We start from the raw sequence: 20,496 nt of genomic DNA, 5'->3' as shown, positions 1-20,496 counted from the left end.
ATTTATTTGATTCTTACTTTTTATAACCGACTACCAGCTCGATAAAATTCGTAGGAGTCACGTAATTGTAACGCTTCATTTCAACGACCATTCTGCGAGAGAACTGGGACACCGTGTCATGGATCAAAGAAAATGTTGCTGCAATTGCATCGCGCATTCGGTCCTGTAACGGCGGCAATGGAATAGCCGTCGCAACATGTCGTGGTTCCTGTAGAAAAGTGCATCCTCGTAATACTCGCGTTCATTATGATTGCAGCGTGAATTTTTTAACTAGCTGTATCTCCCCGCTAGATCCCGTATCCATCTCTCTTGCTTTGCGCGTATGGACGTAATAAAATGATATCGTACAAAGCTCGTTCATTTTATACCAGGATTAACACTGATTTCTTATCATGTGTGTCCGCATTTTAATGCGGAACGTCCAATACTCTCCATATTTAAGTTAATTACATTTAATATATATAATCAGTTCTCTCTCTCTCTCTCTCTCTTTCTCTCAAGTGTGTGATTAATTACTTAATTAACATTTTTACTCAAAGATATTAAAATGAGAAAATACCTTTGCGTTTCATGATACTTGTGAAGCAGATGTAATAATATCAAAAGTCATGAATGCATTAAGACTAATAGCTATGTGAATAATAAGTTAATAATTCGAGTAGGGCGTCGTTTAAAAAGAGATTCTTATAGATGCAAGGAGAAAATTCTTTATAGTACTTTTATCTACATATATTTAAAATAAAAAGAAAAAAAAATTTGTAGATTTATTAATAAATGTTAGACTAAACATTCTTTTTCACTGAAGTACTTGACTGTGTTAATACTTTTGCGCACTTTTTAATTCGATTTTATTCGAAGGAAACATGAGGAAATAAAACAATACGTAGCATCTTGGAGATTTTTGTGAAAGAAATCATGTATATATCTAAGCGTATTCCTGCACGGAATCCAAGCGACCAATCTCAGCTTTGGCCGAAAGAAAAGGAATGCGCCAGACGGCCGTATCGTCAGAGTGAGGCAAACCGTAGATGAGAAAATAATCGGATTCGCCGAAATGGTCGGCAAGAAGGACAGAGCAGGAGAGGGTGGAAGATTGGTGGTAGGAAACGCGCGTTGATCGTAAGAATCGAATCGAATGGAATCGATCGCGCGGAAAGGGGAAGGGCGTACCTACCACTTTATTTTCGCCGGTGATAGTGAGCGTCAGATTGAGATTCATGAGGAACTTGTTGCCAACTTCGAGGAGAGCTTCTCTCGGCCATTCCAAGAACCAATCGATGGTCGTGCAATTGATCAGGGAAGGATACTGCCGTAATCTGTTCCTGAAGGCATCGCCGATCGGGCTCATGCACATGATCAAATGCATATTGGCACGCGCCCTCTCAATCAGGAAGCTATATACAATCTCGGTTGTTGGTATCTTTCCAGCCTTTGTTACTTCCTTTGATAGTCTATTTTTAATCTGGTAAAACACGATATATCAATATTCTGCAATCGCTCGCTTTTGTATTGATTATATTGTATTGATTTTTCCTGATTTAAATCATTGTACAAATGTAAAAAGTTTATAACAGTACCAACATTTTTTTTCTAACTATCTAAACCATACATATGTGTATGTGTGTGTGCATGTCTTTCTTTCTCTCTACGATGTTATGTTTTTTTAAATTTTGAATTATATTCTTAGTATACGTAATAAATTATATCACAGCCTTTTTAGAGAGCAAAAATAAATAAAGAAGTTAATATATATCTGTACCATATATCATTTAATTTATGATTAAAAAACTTTTGCATTCTTATAATAATATAAATAAATTTTTTACATTTGTTTTAAAAAGAAAACAAAAATTGAGACAGCGAAAATAATTAAGCAGGATAGAAATTTCATTGAGAATAGTATTTCTGTTAGTTTTTCAATTTTGCTAATTTTCTTTTCCACGTAGAGCGACCTATATAAAGTAACGTCGCGGATTATATCCGAATGGACATGAAATGATGGTGACACAAAGCGTATTAACCGACTTACATCCTCCATTTCATCGCTCTTGTAGAGATTAGCCACTTCGCCAGTACTCAGCATATTGTTGACAATCTCCAGAAACTGCTCCTCCACCACTTGGGTATCGTTGAAGAGGAAACTAGTCGGTTTGTTCTCCACCCCGACCATTGAGTACAGAGTCTTGAGATCTTCGCGAAATTCCGGTAACCTATAGTGTGTTGTAATGGCAACTTGATAGATGGACAGATCGCATATGTAACTGCTAATACGTGCAAGCGATTGTCTACCACTACCACCAATTCCAACCAGAAGGACATTGCCGCGAGGCTGTAAGAGAACATTACAATCGTTGGATTTATAATGTGTTTTATATATATTTGCCGCATTACAGTTTACACGAGCCAAATATGCACGTGTTTTGACAAAAAAAATTACTTTTTGAGTTACTGTTTAAATTAATAATTTTATGTTAAAAACATAATAATAACATATATATAAAGTCATAGTAATACAGACTTGTATTTTTTACAATGTGTCGTCGGATAGAGTGTTTATCGTCATACAGCACGCGATATGAATCACTAACCTGCGATATTACACGAATGATGCGACATACATGTTCAATCGCATCGCGGAACAGAATGAGATCGAGGCGTACTACGCCAGAAGCATTATAGTCGTCCATCTGATTTTCCATGTAACGCTTTACGGCATCAATATCCGGGAGATCTTCGTATATATCCCAGCTATTCATGAAATTACCTGCAGATATTAATTCAATATAAGAAAAGAAAATATATATATATATCCCCAATATATAATATTATTGTTAATAAAAATAAAATAATATTTTAATTAAATGTATACTAATTATTGATTTTATTATTGTTAATAAAAGGGCATATTTAAATTAGCTGAAATCAAAGTATTGCATCAATATATTGTGCGCGTGTTTACCGAAAATGGGGCATCTTTTTTCCGGACAGACATTATGGAAGGTCAACTCAAAGTACTTCCCGAGCTGATCATTCAACTGAGTCACGAACCACTCTCTGTCCCTGAAAGAAATTGCTCAGCATTTTTTCCTCCCGAACCCCGGACCAAATTAAGTTAATGCCTCTTGAGCGCTTACTTCTCGTCAATAAGCCGATCGCAGAAAACTCGGAAACTCTCGTGAACCCACAATCGCAGAAAAGTCTGTCTCGAATACTGATAGTCCTTATGGCTGCGCAGCAGCCCTTGGAAGACCTGTCGGAAGATCGATACCAATTTTTGTATCTGCGTCATCTCTGCTTTCATGCCGAGTTTTGCCGGTTGCTTGTCAATTTTTAACTTTAGGATTCGCTTTTTACCTTTGATATATCCGTTAAGTTGAATAAGTAATGCATCTTCGTTGGAGTGGGAAGCATCTTTCGAATTACGTGATTGTACAGCTTGATCGTGGCAAGCGTTATATCATTTGCTAAAACGGATAAGAAAACGTCACTCTATATAATCGTCAATTAAAAACAATCAATTTCATTTTATATACTTACATATCCCCTTTACTTCAGAATGAAATTCGGAAAGCTGCTGATTCAGCATTGTGCCATAGATTCTTACAATTTGCTTCTCAGTTGGAAAATTCATATTAATAACGTTAAATTTTGTGAGTAGTCGATTCGTAATGATGTTGCGGCCTCCACCAGGTGGTCCCATCGCTGCCATTAATTGTATCGATTGAATGTATTTCCTCGATTGCTTCTGGCGATCGTACCTGTCGTTAACGTTTTTTTTTTTATATTTGTTGCAACGTTAAATATTTCGATATAATATTTTTGTCATGCTTCTGCTACCCATGTTATTTATTTATTTATTTTTTTTTTGCTATTTGCTGTTTGCGCTTTTTTTTCTTGCATATTTTGCGATGTAATATTACCAAAATCCGTAATCGATCCACTGTCGAATCAATTCCAACGCTGGTTGCGATCCATATTTCTCCTTCATGGGCATATTAAAATCATCCATAAAAATGATCAAAGTCTTACCGCTTGTGGGAATGTAAACACCTTTCGTTCGTTTTTCCAGTCTGCTTTCTATCGCATCCTGTAAGCCAAGAGAGCTCGTAGAAAACGTTCATTCAATATTTAAAATTATTATCCATTTGATACATGCTTAGAGCCTTACTTGTATGTTATTGGGTGTAGTTTGCGCCGACATGTTTATAAGCAGAACGGCGTACTTCGTGTCGTCTAACTGGTCAAGTATCGAGTGGATGGTAGACGTTTTTCCTGTACCCACCGGACCCACCACGAGCACCGGAAAACCTTTCGATAAGAGAGAACTCACGACGTAATCGTATCGTATCGTGTCCACGGTAGGTACTATTATCTTGTGGAATGGCAGGCTGTAAATTGACTCAGAATATACTAGCGGCGCACACAGCTTCCCTTAAGAGACGATCTCGGCGATTATCGATTTTCTCGAAAATATATGGATATGATTGAATATGATATAACGCGGATTGAATGATTTGACCTGAATATGTATGCGACTCGATATGAGATTTGGACCGAATTCAGGATATTCTGATCTTGATTAAACAATCATGTTATACGATAATTGACGTATCGAAGGTTGCCGTTTATCGGTATAACTTTTGAGAGAAAATTGGTAATTTTAAATTTTTTAAAGGATATCAGAATTTCGTAAGCAATTTCAATAAATATTTACTCAGGTGGAAATTTCCAAGCCTGCGATAATTTTTCCTCCCATAAAAGGAAAGAACGGAGACGTATATCCACGTAATACTCGTAAACCGTATCCCGCAACGGAAAGGAACTTTCGATTTCCCTTATGAAATTATCCATCTTCTGACGACCTTTCTCATCGACCGAGGCACACAATGACCATATCATGCTGCAACGTGACATTGAAGATAGTTATTTAGCATACTGTTGACTATCATTACCATATCATTAGCTCGAAACTTATAGTTTAATATGACTTGCGCCAACCACTAGAGGATTATAGTATTAATATTACTTTAACATGCCTAGAGGTGACAGCTGGTATTCTGTGTTGCTTGGATACGAGTTATGAATTTCATGATCGTCGTAAGTTATTTCACCAAAGTGCAGTTGTCGCGTCCTATGCAATATTCGAAATGCGTCGCGTATTTACGAGAAAATACTTTTACGTACCAGAAGAAGAACCACATTTTGCATATTGTGGAGAAAGCAGCGTAATCTTCGCCTAATTCCACGCCGTTCTGCGGTGTCGCGAATATTTCCAGTAGTTTGCAGAGCGATTGAATAGCGTTTAATTCGGGAACAGGCACGAGTTCCTCGCAATTCTTCCGCTTAAATTCCAACGTGGCGTTAACGTGGCTCTCAAACAGCTGATTCATCTGATTGAAAAGCAATGAAATGTACGTTTCGCCGGATCATGGAGAATTACTCGACTTTGTTTCACTCACCTCCTCAACAAACTCCGGCTGCGCGCTGTACTTTTGCATCCACGAATTGACGTACGGCTGCCAGCTAAGATTCTTGTAATCATTGTAAATCATGCCTACTCTGGAAACCGTTGCGGGAGAGGCGACAGTCAAGTCTTGTACCTCGAAGAGCAACGACACTTGGTCTGGCATAACGATACGATCATTATTTATCAGCGTCAGTACCTTAAAACGCCGAGGTTTTTATTTCAGCAACGCGCCAGAGAGCAAGATAGCTTTATGCAATTACAGTTCAAGGAGAGTCGAGGAGTATCGAGCAAAGGATGGCTAAAGTATACCTTGTTGTCATCCATGACGCTGTTCATGTTCTCAATCCAATCAACGTCCACGGGTCCGTCAAAGAGAATCCACTTTTCATCGGGGGTATCCTCTGTCAAAAGAATTGAATTTTACAATAGCATATTTTCGAGACGCAAATCACGTTAGCTAAATTAGTTTCCATTCTAATAATTTTGCTTATATCTTCTCTTATTCTCGATTTTTCTTATTATTCGTGATTTGTCAATAGTACAAATCCTACGCGCATAAATAATCTTTCTATATTATTTAATTGAAGAATACCAAAATATATTTCTGTATATATGCATATTTTATATTATATTTGTAATTAGCATATTTCACGTAACGCAAAAGTATTTTTAATTTATTTTTGCTCTTGAAAAAAATATCTTACATAAATTTTAATAATAATATATAACGCAATTGAGATATTTGGTCACAAAATTCATTGTGATCGTCTCTAACGTCATATATCCATAACGCGTGACACACTTATTACACTACACATATTACATTGTAATCAATCAAGCGCTTTACCGGAACAAGTTTTCCTCATGATGGACGATATCACCCCGTCGAGCCATTCTCCGGTAGAAAGATTGTACTCGCCGTAGAGTTCACCGAGACTTAGTGCCTTAGGATTAATGGGATATACGTGAACGGCATTAAAGCCTGGCTTTCCATCGCTCTTCATTGTCGTCATCGTATTCTGTAAAATCTTCCACGTTACGGTTTTTGCGGTGTTTGATTCGCCGACAATCATCGTTGAATGACGCGAGCTCTTCGTCTCGTACAGCTCGATGACTTTCGTCAATATCATGGCAATCGGCTATAATAATCCGGATAATTTAGGGCGATTAATTAATTTCGAGGTAGAGTTGGCAGGGCGATTTATCCTACACGTCCGAACAGTATCCACAATATCCACAACTATTTTCTCCGTAGATTAAATTCTAAGGGAAAATGATGATCTGAGCGATGGATACGGGCGCAATTTAATATATTCACGAGTTAATATTTATAAACGCTAGATCGGCACGAATAATTTCCCGATAAATGCCCTTAGGGCTGTAAAAAAACGAAAATGTCGGCGCGTTCCAGAATCGTTGAAATTATACGTTATATCCTCCTTAAGTAGATTACCTGCAGCTTCAACTTGATTGCCTCCTTGGTTATATAACTGATAATTTCCTCGTAATCCATGATGGGTATGTCTACGTTGGGGAAAAGATCGGTGGTAATATCGAGAAATAGCGGTAGATCGTCCGAGGTAAGTTTGGCGACGTTCATATCTTTCATGGAGAGGATAATTATCTAGACAAAATTTGATTCGACTGATATTAGTTCGTAGTAAGTGCCATAACATAAACGATTATTGCGATTTTGCGTTACTTTGAATATAAAATATTACAAGTAATTTAAAAATTATGCCATTTTTATAAGCGTCATTAATAATAAACGTTTCAATAATTAACGTTTTATGTTGAATTTTAGAATAATAAAGAAGAGAAAGAATTACCTCCTCGTCGGCTAAATTGGGATACAACCTTTTCTTCTTGCCAGCGTATCGAGTCAGTGTTACAATACCTCGCAAACCGAAATCGTAATGATGCTGTTTACTAAGCTGTTGCTGGGCGAGAAAGTATAAAGTAAAAACCTACAAAGAAGAAAAGCATGCAAAATTTTTAGCAAGTTCTAATATTAAATTTTTTTTTTTTTTTTAATAAATAAAATAAATAATTAAAAAATGTTAGATATTTTGAAAGACATTAAGCAAAAAGATAAATTTATAAATTATTCTACAAATTTAAATAATACATTATTGTTTGTAAAATCACTTATATCAAGAGATTGCAAATTAATTATAACTTTAAGTGACCTTCCTGGCTAACACGCGAGTGTTTTGAAATCCTTCGCCAAACAGGCTGATCTCGACAATCATGCTACTGTCCGGCACCATCATCGAGATTGGCCGGAACATGGACTTTAAATTGTCTGGAAGTTCGGTACGTCCGGCGTAACCAGGATTCATTGTGATGAAGATGCCGCAGGTGTGCACCAGATTTATAGCGGTGCCGTCGAAAATGAATCTCGTAAGTCTCTGGGCGAGGGCGGTCAGTATCGATAGTATCTGTTGCGCTACTACTGATAACACTTCGATGTTAATTCTGCGATTACGAAAGAATTTATTTCTCTAAATCTTTTTCTTTTTTTTTGCATCTGCAATTTTTTTTTATATATTATAATATAAAAATTCTCTCATTCGTGGATAATTAACTAGCTTTTCATCACAAAAAAATAAAAGTTACAGAAATGCTTTTCATAAAATCTACATAACAAATAAATGATATAAATGTATGTATATATAAACTTTATGTCTCTTCTCTTGCATTTTTTCGAGTTGTTTAATTATGAAACACTAATCATGCGTTTTGAATGACATTTGATTTGAATAAAAAGTTTCCCTTTTTCTCGCGCTAATGATATGTAAGCTTCAAGAATATTTACCGGTTGAATTCGTCAAAGCATCCCCAGGCACCGCTTTGCGCCAGTCCGCAAAATAATCTACCCATACTTTTATAATCCAGCCCTTCCGAACAGTTTTGTACGATTACATTGAAACCGAGCGCTTTTCCAAGGTCCTTTACTGTTTCAGTTTTTCCAGTACCCGCAGGTCCCTTTGGGCTTCCACCGCGATATAAATGAAGAGCCGTTGTCAATGTGATGTAACATCTGAACGAGATAAACGGTTGAAGAATCATTTCATTGTTTATAATATACAATAACACATTGCAGATGCGAAAATAAAAAATTAACAGAAGAGAAGAACACTTTAAATATACTCGTATAATCATAAATATAAAATCATTACAATTATCATATTATTTTGAGAGGAAAGAGATAAATAATATGTTTTAAACAAGTATCTCAGAAAAAGCTTGAACAATTCACATTATCGTCTTTTATTGACGAAATATAAATATATTCATTCTTTCCGACAAAAAAGACTTTTGTGCAATTGACGAGTTATTGATGAAATATCTCGCCCATCAGGCCTGTATTTCAAGAGAAAGAGAGAGAGAGAGAGAGAAAGAGAGAACGCAACTGCAATCTGGCATTCGATTCGAGGTATATATTAGAGTGTGTATATGCTCCGGCACGGTTTTCGATTTAATGCGTCTATTTGTGGTGATAGAGGGGGATGATTCATCCACTTTCGCGCGGTGGATGCAGGGGCGGCGCGTTGCGTCTTCTTTCTCCGCAAGACAAATTCTCGGGACCACGAGAGGGGACGAATGTATTGAGATGGCAATCGCCGTCTATAAATTAGAACGACGGGGGATGGGGTAACCTTTTATCGCGATTAAATCGATACTACCGTTAAGTAGATTCGGATATCGCGGCTAGTTCGACGTTTAGCCTTTGATGTCGCGACGCGTATTGATATCCGCTATCCGTTTCGAAATCGCTCTTGAGATTATGTCGCATGGTCATGTATTACATCGTGGCTGCATATCGAGCCGCGCGCGCATATTGCATCCCCCTCGCGGTTTACAACCACGCGATTCTGATGCGCGCGAGTCGGACGTTTTGCGGTGAGCATTCATTTCAAGATCGAGAAGACTTCATCGTGCATGTTGATTAGCTTGTTGGCATAAAATTCTTTAATGCCATCACGATATAATCTTGATCAGGTTTCTTTCGCGTAATATCTAATAGCATCTTATTTTATTACATGCTTTAACTTGACATCATGCTTACATTCTGTATTGTCGATTCATCTTCTTTAATTTTAATTTAGTCGCATGAAATTTAAGTATATACGAGAGTTCTTTCGGTTAGAAGGAAACCTCCAGAACTTGTTTCAGAACTTGTTTCAACTAAGCGATCGTCATCAACTGTTCTCGCCACGACACGTGACATTGTTCCCGCGCTAAGATATAACTAGTTATAGGAAGTTGCACGATATGCGATGAGTATCGCGAGTTCGCGACCTCGCCTTAATCATGTAACGTGAGCTATTTGATGCGATCAGTATCACGGGGAAAGTTCCCTCATTAAATATAACGGTGCGCTTAAAACTTTGCCTAATCGGACACGTGCTGTACGCGACGCGTCAAGCAATCGTTGCGCGATCGTCAAGTTACCCCCGCTGACCTAAATCAGGGTTGTATTACATCGCCAATGTGTCGAACACTAAGCATTACCAGCGTCCCGTCGTGTGTTATCCGCGCGCGTGACAGACGAAATTACGGCTGGCCGCACGATCTGGTGCCAACTACGTGACTATAGCGCGCGCGATAACCGCTGAGAAACTTCTGCTTTAACATTGCTAAACGGAACAGAGTACGCTGACCGTGAGTACCGACTAAATACGTCGCGCGACGTAATGTCATAAAAGTAATTTTGCAAATGGTAGCCGCAATCGAGTGCGTATACGTATGCCACCATTCGTGTTCACACTATATCGATTCATTCAAACGACATATATTTCACCAAGTATTTGCGGTATAAAGCATTTCGATCTGCACAACTGGCAAAAAGTATTATCCTGTTATACGTTTGTGACATTTAGTTTTTAGTTCAATTTGTGCAGCTTTATTTTTCTACGTTATTTTACTCAAAATATTATATGTATGAGAAAATGTATAGTAAAAAAAATAATTCTTCTTAATTTTATATTAAAGTATATCTAATATTAAAAATATTGAATGGTGAAAAAATATGTTAATTAGTTTTTTGAAAAATAAATTAATAATATTCTCTCTAAAGAAAATTTTCTCGTTACGAGAAAAATAAATATAATTGAAATATAAAAAGAAATAAATATGATAGATATAATAAATATGATTAAATATGATTAAAAAATAATGATTGCATAAGAAAAATGTTATCTAACATTTATTGTGATATTGTGACATTTTTATATAAGCTAAATATTTAGAGAAACGTACCGGTCTGTCAGAGGAGTTATTACAAGTCTTCCGGTGTTACCTAAATACTCGTGACCATATACGAAATAAGTGTTTGTTTGCCGAACAATACAATCGTCCACGTCTGTATCCCAATAAAATCTTAACTGCGACAACCACTCGAAAGCGGACACATCTCTGCAATCTGAAAAATTTGGAAAGTAAGTTTGCTCCCGCTTTTTCCCTGGTTCCGTTATTTATTTTCTCTCTGGATTAAAGTAGCAGTAAAGAAAGTATACGAGTAAAGTGATATAAGAAATGTTACGTGCAGTTTGAAATACTACTTTATAACATTAGCGCGATGTTACACGAAGAAAGCAAATTTATAATCTTTTTCTTTTCATTTTATTTATAATATGGTAGAAAGACGTTGCAATTCTTAAAAATTAATGTCAAGTTTTTTTTTTTTTTTAATCCAAACTGTTCTTATTAAATATTAACAAAAATTATATATTGCAAAAAATTGATATAAAAAACTGAAAAAATTATTATAAAATGAATAGATTCTTTTTGCAGTAAATTCGCCAAGTTTATATTTAAAAAAAAAAAATGGACTCTCACTGTCATACATGTATATTTTTACATGTATTCGCTTCGAGATACCACCAATATACAAATTTACTAGGGAAAGCAACGGCGTTTTTCTACTGTAGTGTATCGTATCGCCAACAATATAAGGCTAGAACGTGATGCGGTTGCGTCGGACGCTATAAAATGTAATTTGTCGGCTGTACATCCGAGTATATGTTATATTTTTGCAAAACAAATGCGTGTAACGAATGTACGTTGAATTAAGGATAAAAGAATGATTATAGAAAAATATACGAATCCACTTACTCATTCTATACATTTTTTCAATGACATCTCTCGAGTGTATCTCGATAACGACAATGGCCTTGAACTTTAGTCGATCCAGCTTACTCAGATCGCTTCGTACACTTTCCGAGTATTTGTCTAACGTCTGATTCTGTTTCTTCCTCAGTCTTCGTAACGGCTTCTTCGAGTCCGCCATTCTTGAGAGTACGAAGGTAAATCAAACAAAACTTAATTGGATCGTGAAATACATAGCTAACATACCATTCCGCAGTTACGCTACCTGATACATAATTAATCTACTCGTCTTTAAGAGTCTCGAGAAAGCTTCGAGAAAAGCTATTTCATTAACTCAATATGTATAACAACATTTTTAAAAATATTATTAAAGTAATGCAAATATATATACGGCATCCGTTTCCAAAAAAAAAAAAATTATAAACGTAAAATTTCTCATAGACTTCTTGACATAAGATTTATGTGACAAATGTAAGAGAACAATGTAACATGTGCGACGCACTTTTAGCGATATTATTTTTCGTCGTGCAGCTCATCTCTATTTTCCCAACCGTGCGCGTTGTCTTTGGCATCCCTTTTTTCGAGACGCCGTGAGTGCAACGGAAAGGTACGTTGGGCCTCGCGCAACACGAGTATTACAGGAGAGTCTCGGGACGGGAGGGATTTTATTCGGTAGGTAGGGGAGATGTAGGTGTGCGGGTTAAATTATTCGCGGTACGGCTAGTATATGCAAATGAGAGAGAAGGTGGAGAAGGGACGGCCGTCGCCGGATCGCAGGACCAGACGTAGAATATGCAAAATTTCTCTTATTAGACTTGCCGTGTCTCCTGTCTTCTTCCATGGCCATTCCTACCACCCTCTCTACGTTTGCATGCGCGTATATATTTGTATGCGTGAAAAGATCCTTTCTCATCGCGCGTACGTCACCGTTCTCGTTTCCTCTAACCGTCTCTTGGCCGGTTCATCAGAACCGGCCTCACGTTTATCCCGTTTCTCCACCTCCCGTCCCCCCGTCCACTATTTCCCTCACGTTTCATAACTAACGTAGCTAAATTTCTCATAGGCACATAGAAACCCGGAGTACTCACTTGCAGTGCAGCAGGGTGCGCGTGCAGTCGCTCGTCCATTGAATCTGAGTGGACGTAATGCCCGGCTGGCCCGGCCATTCTTTCACCCACCTGTCGCGTTTCGCGAGCGCTTTTCGCAGAGCTGTCCGACAATGCCTCAACACTTCGCGTAGGGTCGCTCTCATCGCAGCCTCTGCAATTGCCACCCGCGTTTTATTCACGCTCACTTCCCCGCCGCGCGCGGTTTTTCATCCCCATCTCCGTTCGCGCATTTTTATCACTCGCAAACAGAAATCGAAGTTGTACGCTGATGCGCGCGCGCGCGAACGCGTCGGGTAATTTACGGCAGACCAACGTCGGGATTGGAACATAAATTATGGCCAATTTTCCAGCCCCAGCTTTTATTTACGCAACGCCCAAACCGTTGTAAACGCTACTGCTCGCTTCCCCACACCGACAACACCGCAGGATACTGTAAATATTTGATGAGTCCATGTTCACACGTCGCTGATCTTTCTCCTAGTTTTCCCGCGACGTGCATGCAAAAGAAGTTTGTCGCTTCCATATTTCAGATGGAGGTGAAACCGCCTCTTTCGATTTTGTAAAAAAAAAAAAAAAGCAATTTATGATCTTATAAATTCTCACGTATATATTTCCTCTGCGTTCGTGTACACGTATAGATTTCGGAGAGATAACAGGAAACAAGATTTATAGGGATAATATACCCAAACTCACGGAATGGTAACTACTATGCGTTTGTCATGAAGGAATATCGGATTTTAGGATTATCCCGAGATGATTGCGAGTTGCTCTTTTTTGCATTTTGTTGTTCGCGAACGTCTGATAAGATATCGATCTTCATTCCTCATCTTGAAATATATATTAAAAAAAAAAAAAAGAAAAAATTACTCACCGACATCGCACAACCAATATTCGACTTGACCCTCCAAGAAGATCGGTTCGTTAAAGTCGACGTACTCTTCGTCGATCGAGTACATGCCGTTAGCCACCTGTTTTCCAGTCAGCGACTTAAGGCAGAAAGATGCGATATTAAGAGTCTCGATACAATACGTACTTACATAGAGAAAGCAAATACGGGAGAGTAGAAGAACGGAGAATTACCTTGCTGAGCTTCAAGGCCTTGATGTTCGCGAAGAGCTTTCTGATGTGCGGCTGCATGAGGTCCGGTCTTTTAGAATGCGCCAGGATCTCTAGTATATCATCATTCGAGACGAAGTAGAATCTCGGAAATATGCGTCTCTTGGTCTCCAGGTACTGCTCGAGCGCCAACTGCAACGCCTCCAACTTGTCATAGAGTTTGTTCAGGATTTCCAGAAAGCCAGCTAACAGGATCGCCGGGACGGGGAGAGCAAGAAAGGGAGGGGAGGAGGGGAAAATGCAAATGCTTTCAATAGAATAGATTTACATTATTTTACAGTACGCGTACGCGCGTCGGCTCGTCGCTCGATTTTTTATCTCCTTTTTTTCGTTTTTCTCTTTTTCTCTTTTTTTTAGCGCCGGAAGCCGACACAGGCGGTTTGTACGTATCCATTTACATTAATACTCTGGCTCGGTTGTAGCTTAAATAATTTTAATCCTAGTTTAACGCTCAGAGTGATCGCGCACGATAAATGCGAAATATATCTCTGTTTCAGTAATACTTTTTTCATTAGTTAATTGCATTTTGCAAATATGCTTATTGAATGCGTTTTATTCTGGAAATGTCATATTAAATTTGCTATTTGGCTGCTAAATGTTTATATCGCTATATACAAAATCTTTTATTCTTTAATTAAAAACAAGATTGCATGGTTTTATTAATTATTTAAAGCAATACTTTGTTTTTTTTTTATATATAGAATGTAAATTGTTTTTAATTTTAATATGTTAATTTATTTATACAAATATTTAATTTAATAATATATAAAAAAAGCTATTAGAAACTATTATAATAATCCTTGCAATAATTCGAGCTTTTATAGAGACGCGTTTTATTATAATATAATCGAGTATCATATTTTCTCGCAAGGTATCAGAATTTCAATATTGACTGTTTTCGATTAAAATTTTGATAAGTATCACATATATAAAATTAAATTGAAACATGATTTTTTTGGAGAATTAGATTGCCGTTGAATTTTCATTTCTGTATATTTATAGGAAAATAGAATTTACATGATTTCTTTCAACATTTAATTAAAGAAATTTTTTTGTGTTATAATAATACTATGGATAATATCTCTTTTGTAATAGTTCTTTTGATAATACTTACGTGGAACATGGGTAGCTGGCAATGCCAAACCGTAGGAAGCCATCCTTGATGTATGTTCAGCCAACTCAATCGTCACTTTGTCAAAATCATCGGTCTCCTTTGGGAGTTGTTTCTTGATATCTTCAGTAGTGAATATATTGTCCAAATACACGTATTCTTTTTGTATTACTAGCAGCATTTCCAAAACTTCTCCGATAGTCGATAATGCTCGTTCCCAGTAATCAACTTCTTGAGCAAATGGTTCGACAAATCTAGAAAAATTCAATGAATAGTCCACTCAAGTTTAATAAAATCGTTAAAAACATAGGTACAAAGTTAATTTAGCGAATGCAATGCACCTCGTTGACTTCATGGACGAAAGTTGCACCTGATGATCTTCCAGAGTATGCAATGTATCGTCTATATCTTTTAATCTGTATATTCCTTTATCTTTGTATGGAACCATCGTAATCGGCATCGTTTCCCAAGTATTTTTAATATTTCGGACTCCCTAGATCATTGCGCATATATCATTTCACGTAAAAAAAAGTGCCTTGTAATTAATTTATCGATTCATATTTGCATTCTTATGATCGATGACTTACAACTTCAATGGCGAGTTCCATCGTAGCCGTGTTCGAAATCTCGCCAATTTCCTCCGCAAAATTATGCATCCGCATTTTAATAATCGCGTCCAAAGTAAAGTCCTCGGATGTTTCGTCGAACTGTTGATCGATGGTTTCTTTAACCCGCTGCCAATGTCTCGGTCTCATTGCCGGATTCTTCAATACTGTTATCAGCGGTAATGTGCGTCGAAATTTATCAACCCTCAACCTGATACACGTTTTTCACAGTTGTATATATAATAAATTATATAGTTAATTATATAATTGTTTATAATATTTTTTATCTTCTAAATACAATATAACATTTATCAAAATTTAAATTTCTAAACTTATAATATTTTCTCAATTGTAAGGTAATCACAATATTAATCTGCTTTGTGTAAATTGTTTACGCAGACTTAATAAAAATCAAATAAAAAAATTTTAATTTAAAAATAAATTAAGAAATCATTTAAAAATATAATTTCTGTTATTTAAAACTCATACGAAAAGCTTCTTGCAATTCTTTTCACTGCATAAAGAACATTTTTTATTTTGTACGCATCAAACGAGTTCTACGCGCAAATAGCTTTTTTTTTTTCTATTTTGCCTTGTTTAGTAAACTAGGTTGAATTGTAGCTGCTGAGAAAGTTACATAGCCATTTACGAAGCGTGCACTTTGTTAGTTTCAAAAAGTATCGTCAAAAGGTGTGTGGTCGCAAATGTGGTCGGTAAGTTTATGTAAGCTACGCGCTTTAGCAACCCAAAAGTTAATAAGTGTCACTATGTAATATGCGAGATTAAATTGTAGACTGTCCTTCGCATTATTTCTTGCGAAGCACGCAGAGCCGGTTGAAGTGCATATCGTTCCATTCGAGCAAAAAGTGATATTTTTATCGGCGTGTTATTTATACTTATACATATATGTAGAATTTTTGAAAACTCGACGAATTATTTTTCACTCTCTTCGTCATATCCCGCAAAAAGCTGTTAGCTAAAGGATTAATTCATTCGGTATAATATTCGATGTTGCAAACAGCGTGCATTTCAATCATCGACAATTAACGTCGATTACATCCCCGCGCGTGATTCCTCTTATCTGGCTGTCATTTTGAAAAATGGCCATCCATCGAACGAGCGCAGTTTATAACGCGGCGGTTTCGGGTTTTTGGCGAGCGATAAATTGACATGCTGCTAAAGGATAGCAATCGCAAAACGCTACTTTGCGTCATGAAAAATTCACGAAAATATTTACTGCATATTCGATATAACTTGGTCGCACCTGGTGTTATCGACTATCTCCCAATTCTTTTCTTTGAGCTCCTTGCTGAGTTTTGTGAGTTTCCGGAGAAGGAGATTAGCGGTTGCGTCCATCTCTTCCAATTCTATCGTCCAGAAATTTCCGGTTTTGTAGCCTTCCCAGGCATCGTTCCATTCGTCCGTCAATTGCCACACAAATTCAATATTGGCTACATCCTTCGCGAGTAGAAAAGTGTCGGAAAATCGTATAAATACATAGACTAGCGCGGAAAAGTGACATTTGAGCAACAAATAAATGATATTTACATCATTGAGTTCAGCGAGTTCTCGAGAATCTGGGTAATTTATGCCAAAAATCAATAATTGTGATTTTAATAAGGTTTCTTTGTCTTTTAAAGACTCAATCTCTTTCCAGTAATTGGCTATCCAATTTAAGGCGTCTGTAACAATAATAATATAAAATGCAATAATAATAATAAAGTAAAATAATTACAATGTCAGTAAATGTATTAAAATGAATTAATATTCTAGCTGGATATAATCTGATTAAAGGCAATTTATTTTTCCATGATTATTAGTCATCTGACGTTTGTGTGTTTGCATCCGGATATATATTATCGCAACTTTGTCTATACGTTGATACAGGCAAAGTTTATGAAAAAATAAATCGGCCCAGTATTGACAAACGCATTTAAAATAGTTGCACATGAATAAATAACAGGTTTGTAATATGCAATAGTAAAAGCAATCGTTAGAATTTTTATTTGACTCCCTTTAAATTTTCACGTAGATGATGTCACAAATAATCCTTATTATTATTTATACGCAAAGTTTTTTTTAACATATTTAACATATTAAATAACAAATAAACTTTAAAATAGAATTTTATTTGAAATATTTTATATGTGCTTTCTGTGTTTTTTTTTTTTTTTCTATTCCAACTGCATTTACTCTTAAAATTTCAAATTATAATTGTTACTTTATTTTATACATTGTTACGTACAAAAGATATGGTAGTTTATGATTTATATCATGACTCGGTGCTTAGCTGTTATCAACGCAGATTTACTAATTTAATCTAGAACATGTTAATCAATTTACCTTTTGAATTCCAGTCGGACGTGAAGGGCCCGGTATCCTTAAATCTACGTATTACGGAGAATATCTCTTCCTCAAACATCGTCGTATCTCCCAGCAATATTTGTTTAAATTCTTCCTGCGATTATATAAAAATAACATTAAAAAAAACACAATTTAAGTTATAATAAATATTCATAAAAATGTAAAATTCTAGCATTTTTTCTTTATGTGCAAGAAAAAGTATGAAATATTTTAAATTATTTAATTTTTAACCTTTCTCAAAAAATGCAAACACAAATGTATAATAAATAAGTAACAAGAAATTTTTATTTGCTTCTTTTACTGAATAATTTAAATTCTGCAAATATTAGAGACTTTTTATTATGCAAAACTAATTATTCAGATTATATAAAAATTCCTTAGATGCTGCAAAGTAATGTCAAAATTGAGAAAGTAATTAATTGACATCATATTTTCCTCTTAGTTAGCGTCGACGACGACGCCGCGCGATGGAACTCCGTTTTTTATTATAAAGTTTCTAGAAGTTCCCTTTTATATCGAGGGAATGTTGTACCTTTTTTTCAAGCAGAGTAACTTCGCACGTGGCAAGTAACTCCAAGTAAGCCGCCCAAGAACGGTAGATGTCTTTTAATTTTCTTTTGAACTCAAAAGTTAGCGGCACCTCGTATTTTTCTGAAAATCATTAAGCATTCTTTTCTACAATCTAATATACATAATTATTTGAATATATGTACATATGCGTTTGTGTGTGTGTGTGTAGATAGTTTGAAATAACAGATTTCCGTTTAGAGTCCACATATGTAATAAACTTAAAAGTCTGTGAGCATCTCAAGCAAAGCAGATGTACGTTTGCGAAACATGTAAATCGTTTTGTAAATTCCTGAACGACAGGAGATTGCGATTTTAAGCTCCGTCAATTTGATGGGGCATCGACTTTCTTATTTAACACGGAGAAAACATTTAAAGGTTTACCCAAAGTTTGGAACTGTTCCTGGATCTTAGGAAACTCTTCCTCCTCTTTCGGTATCTCGGCGGTGAGCCTCTCGAACAATTGCAGCGCGGATTGCATGCTGATGAGATCCGTCGGTTCGTCCATTATTCTGCAAATGAATGAATTCACGTACGATTCAGTTCGAAATTCAAAAAGGCCTTGCGACAGAATTTATGGGAGCAACGCTTTGCGAGCAACGCCTCTCCAATGTTCTGCTCGGCTTGAAGAAATTTACATTAATAGTATCGATCGAGAACACTGAAAATGAATATAACTGAAAAATTCAATTATGCTATAGAGAGGAATTGGTAATCACGCTGGAACTCTGGAAAGGAATTTTTAGCACAGAATGATAGAAATTTGCCAAACTGCGAGCAATTAATTTTTTTTAAATTAAAATAAATGATATAAATTATTTTTTTTTTTATCATTATCTTTATACATATATGGATCTTTATATATGAATATTTAAATATAAATATCAATAATTTTTTCTTTAATTGATATATTTTTCTATCAAATATATATATAAAAACAGCTACATATATAATTTAATATGTTTTTAATTAATATATTTTAACTTTTTTATTTTATGATAACTTTTTAAATAGAAATATATGTGAATAAATAGAATGTGAATAAACTCAGAGATAAAAAATATTTTTCTGCGATTCCTTTTCCGTATCGAATTTTTCTAATCCTAAGCGGAAAATTTTGTTTTTACTTTTAAAAATTTTAATCAAACACAATCACGCAGGCAACTAACTTTGTGGAATTTTCAGCAATGTAATGATAAATGTGGTCGACCATTGCATCGGTCATACGTAACAAGAGTGTGGTAAGCTTCTGTTGCCAAATTGAACAGTGTTCGGTGATGGTGGCTTTCAATCTATCAGAATTTATATCGAGGAAATGCACTGTCATCATTGTTTCCTGTACTTGGATACTATTCATCACATCGATGTATTTACTTATATCCGCGTCAAAAGATGCCGCTGTTGGTTTCAACTTTTCGTATCTAATTTGTGAAAAAGTTGTAATAACTTTTTAGAAATAAAATAAAAACTATTAAAATGTATAAGATAAATAAATAAATATATTTCCGTGTTAAAATCATATTACAAACATAGATTATTAATGCCTTTTATCTGCTTATATGTACTGATCTTTGAAGAGAGAAAGAGAAATATAGAGAAACAGATTATGAAAAAATTAAGTTACAACTTTTTTAAATAAATTTTGCAATTGTAAAGTACGTACAGTTGTAATGATTGTTTACATAAATCGGATAGCATATAGAATTAGATGTAAATAATGCAGTTTTCAAATAAGCTTTTCAAAGTCTTGCGAGCAAGAAATCCATTTTAATCATCATTCTAAATGATACAATTTTTTTTTTGCGTTACCTTTGAATATATAGATCCTTATTTACTTCCCATATATCTTTGAAAGGTTCCCAAATCTTGAGATAATTTTGCACTTGAGCAAAACAATAACCTACTTCTGTAAATTGACAAATTAATATTAAATATGTTTATTCTAATACAGTATAAAAGTAATACTGAATCAGAATAGTTACAACAATTAGAGTCGCGCATATATATTAATAAGAATATCTTGCTATATAAGAATTAATATAG

General features: G+C 35.6%; 1 protein-coding gene across 1 annotated transcript in view; it reads right to left on the bottom strand.

Annotated features, from left to right (window-relative positions):
- Positions 1–20,496, bottom strand: part of LOC126850568 (dynein axonemal heavy chain 2) — a 37,136-nt gene that overhangs the window by 9,311 nt on the left and 7,329 nt on the right. Inside the window, exons 11-44 of the mRNA XM_050593707.1 lie at positions 20,263–20,359; positions 19,623–19,874; positions 18,838–18,965; positions 18,419–18,537; positions 17,866–17,980; positions 17,071–17,204; positions 16,787–16,980; positions 15,505–15,733; positions 15,259–15,410; positions 14,921–15,171; positions 13,771–13,991; positions 13,562–13,676; positions 12,670–12,841; positions 11,588–11,763; positions 10,733–10,895; positions 8,286–8,510; positions 7,657–7,945; positions 7,297–7,434; positions 6,921–7,091; positions 6,315–6,606; positions 5,777–5,868; positions 5,460–5,663; positions 5,185–5,390; positions 4,715–4,900; positions 4,169–4,388; positions 3,921–4,087; positions 3,538–3,758; positions 3,355–3,464; positions 3,135–3,250; positions 2,960–3,060; positions 2,589–2,764; positions 2,030–2,329; positions 1,175–1,462; positions 18–208 (exon numbers count right to left, since the gene is read on the bottom strand). Of these exons, the coding sequence (XP_050449664.1) occupies positions 18–208; positions 1,175–1,462; positions 2,030–2,329; positions 2,589–2,764; positions 2,960–3,060; positions 3,135–3,250; positions 3,355–3,464; positions 3,538–3,758; positions 3,921–4,087; positions 4,169–4,388; positions 4,715–4,900; positions 5,185–5,390; positions 5,460–5,663; positions 5,777–5,868; positions 6,315–6,606; positions 6,921–7,091; positions 7,297–7,434; positions 7,657–7,945; positions 8,286–8,510; positions 10,733–10,895; positions 11,588–11,763; positions 12,670–12,841; positions 13,562–13,676; positions 13,771–13,991; positions 14,921–15,171; positions 15,259–15,410; positions 15,505–15,733; positions 16,787–16,980; positions 17,071–17,204; positions 17,866–17,980; positions 18,419–18,537; positions 18,838–18,965; positions 19,623–19,874; positions 20,263–20,359 (6,211 nt within the window). The remainder of the gene's footprint in view (positions 1–17; positions 209–1,174; positions 1,463–2,029; positions 2,330–2,588; positions 2,765–2,959; positions 3,061–3,134; positions 3,251–3,354; positions 3,465–3,537; positions 3,759–3,920; positions 4,088–4,168; positions 4,389–4,714; positions 4,901–5,184; positions 5,391–5,459; positions 5,664–5,776; positions 5,869–6,314; positions 6,607–6,920; positions 7,092–7,296; positions 7,435–7,656; positions 7,946–8,285; positions 8,511–10,732; positions 10,896–11,587; positions 11,764–12,669; positions 12,842–13,561; positions 13,677–13,770; positions 13,992–14,920; positions 15,172–15,258; positions 15,411–15,504; positions 15,734–16,786; positions 16,981–17,070; positions 17,205–17,865; positions 17,981–18,418; positions 18,538–18,837; positions 18,966–19,622; positions 19,875–20,262; positions 20,360–20,496) is intronic.

Source organism: Cataglyphis hispanica, chromosome 6, assembly GCF_021464435.1.
Source record: "Cataglyphis hispanica isolate Lineage 1 chromosome 6, ULB_Chis1_1.0, whole genome shotgun sequence".
Lineage (NCBI taxonomy): Eukaryota > Metazoa > Arthropoda > Insecta > Hymenoptera > Formicidae > Cataglyphis > Cataglyphis hispanica.
This window is presented reverse-complemented; position numbering and strand designations above follow the sequence as displayed.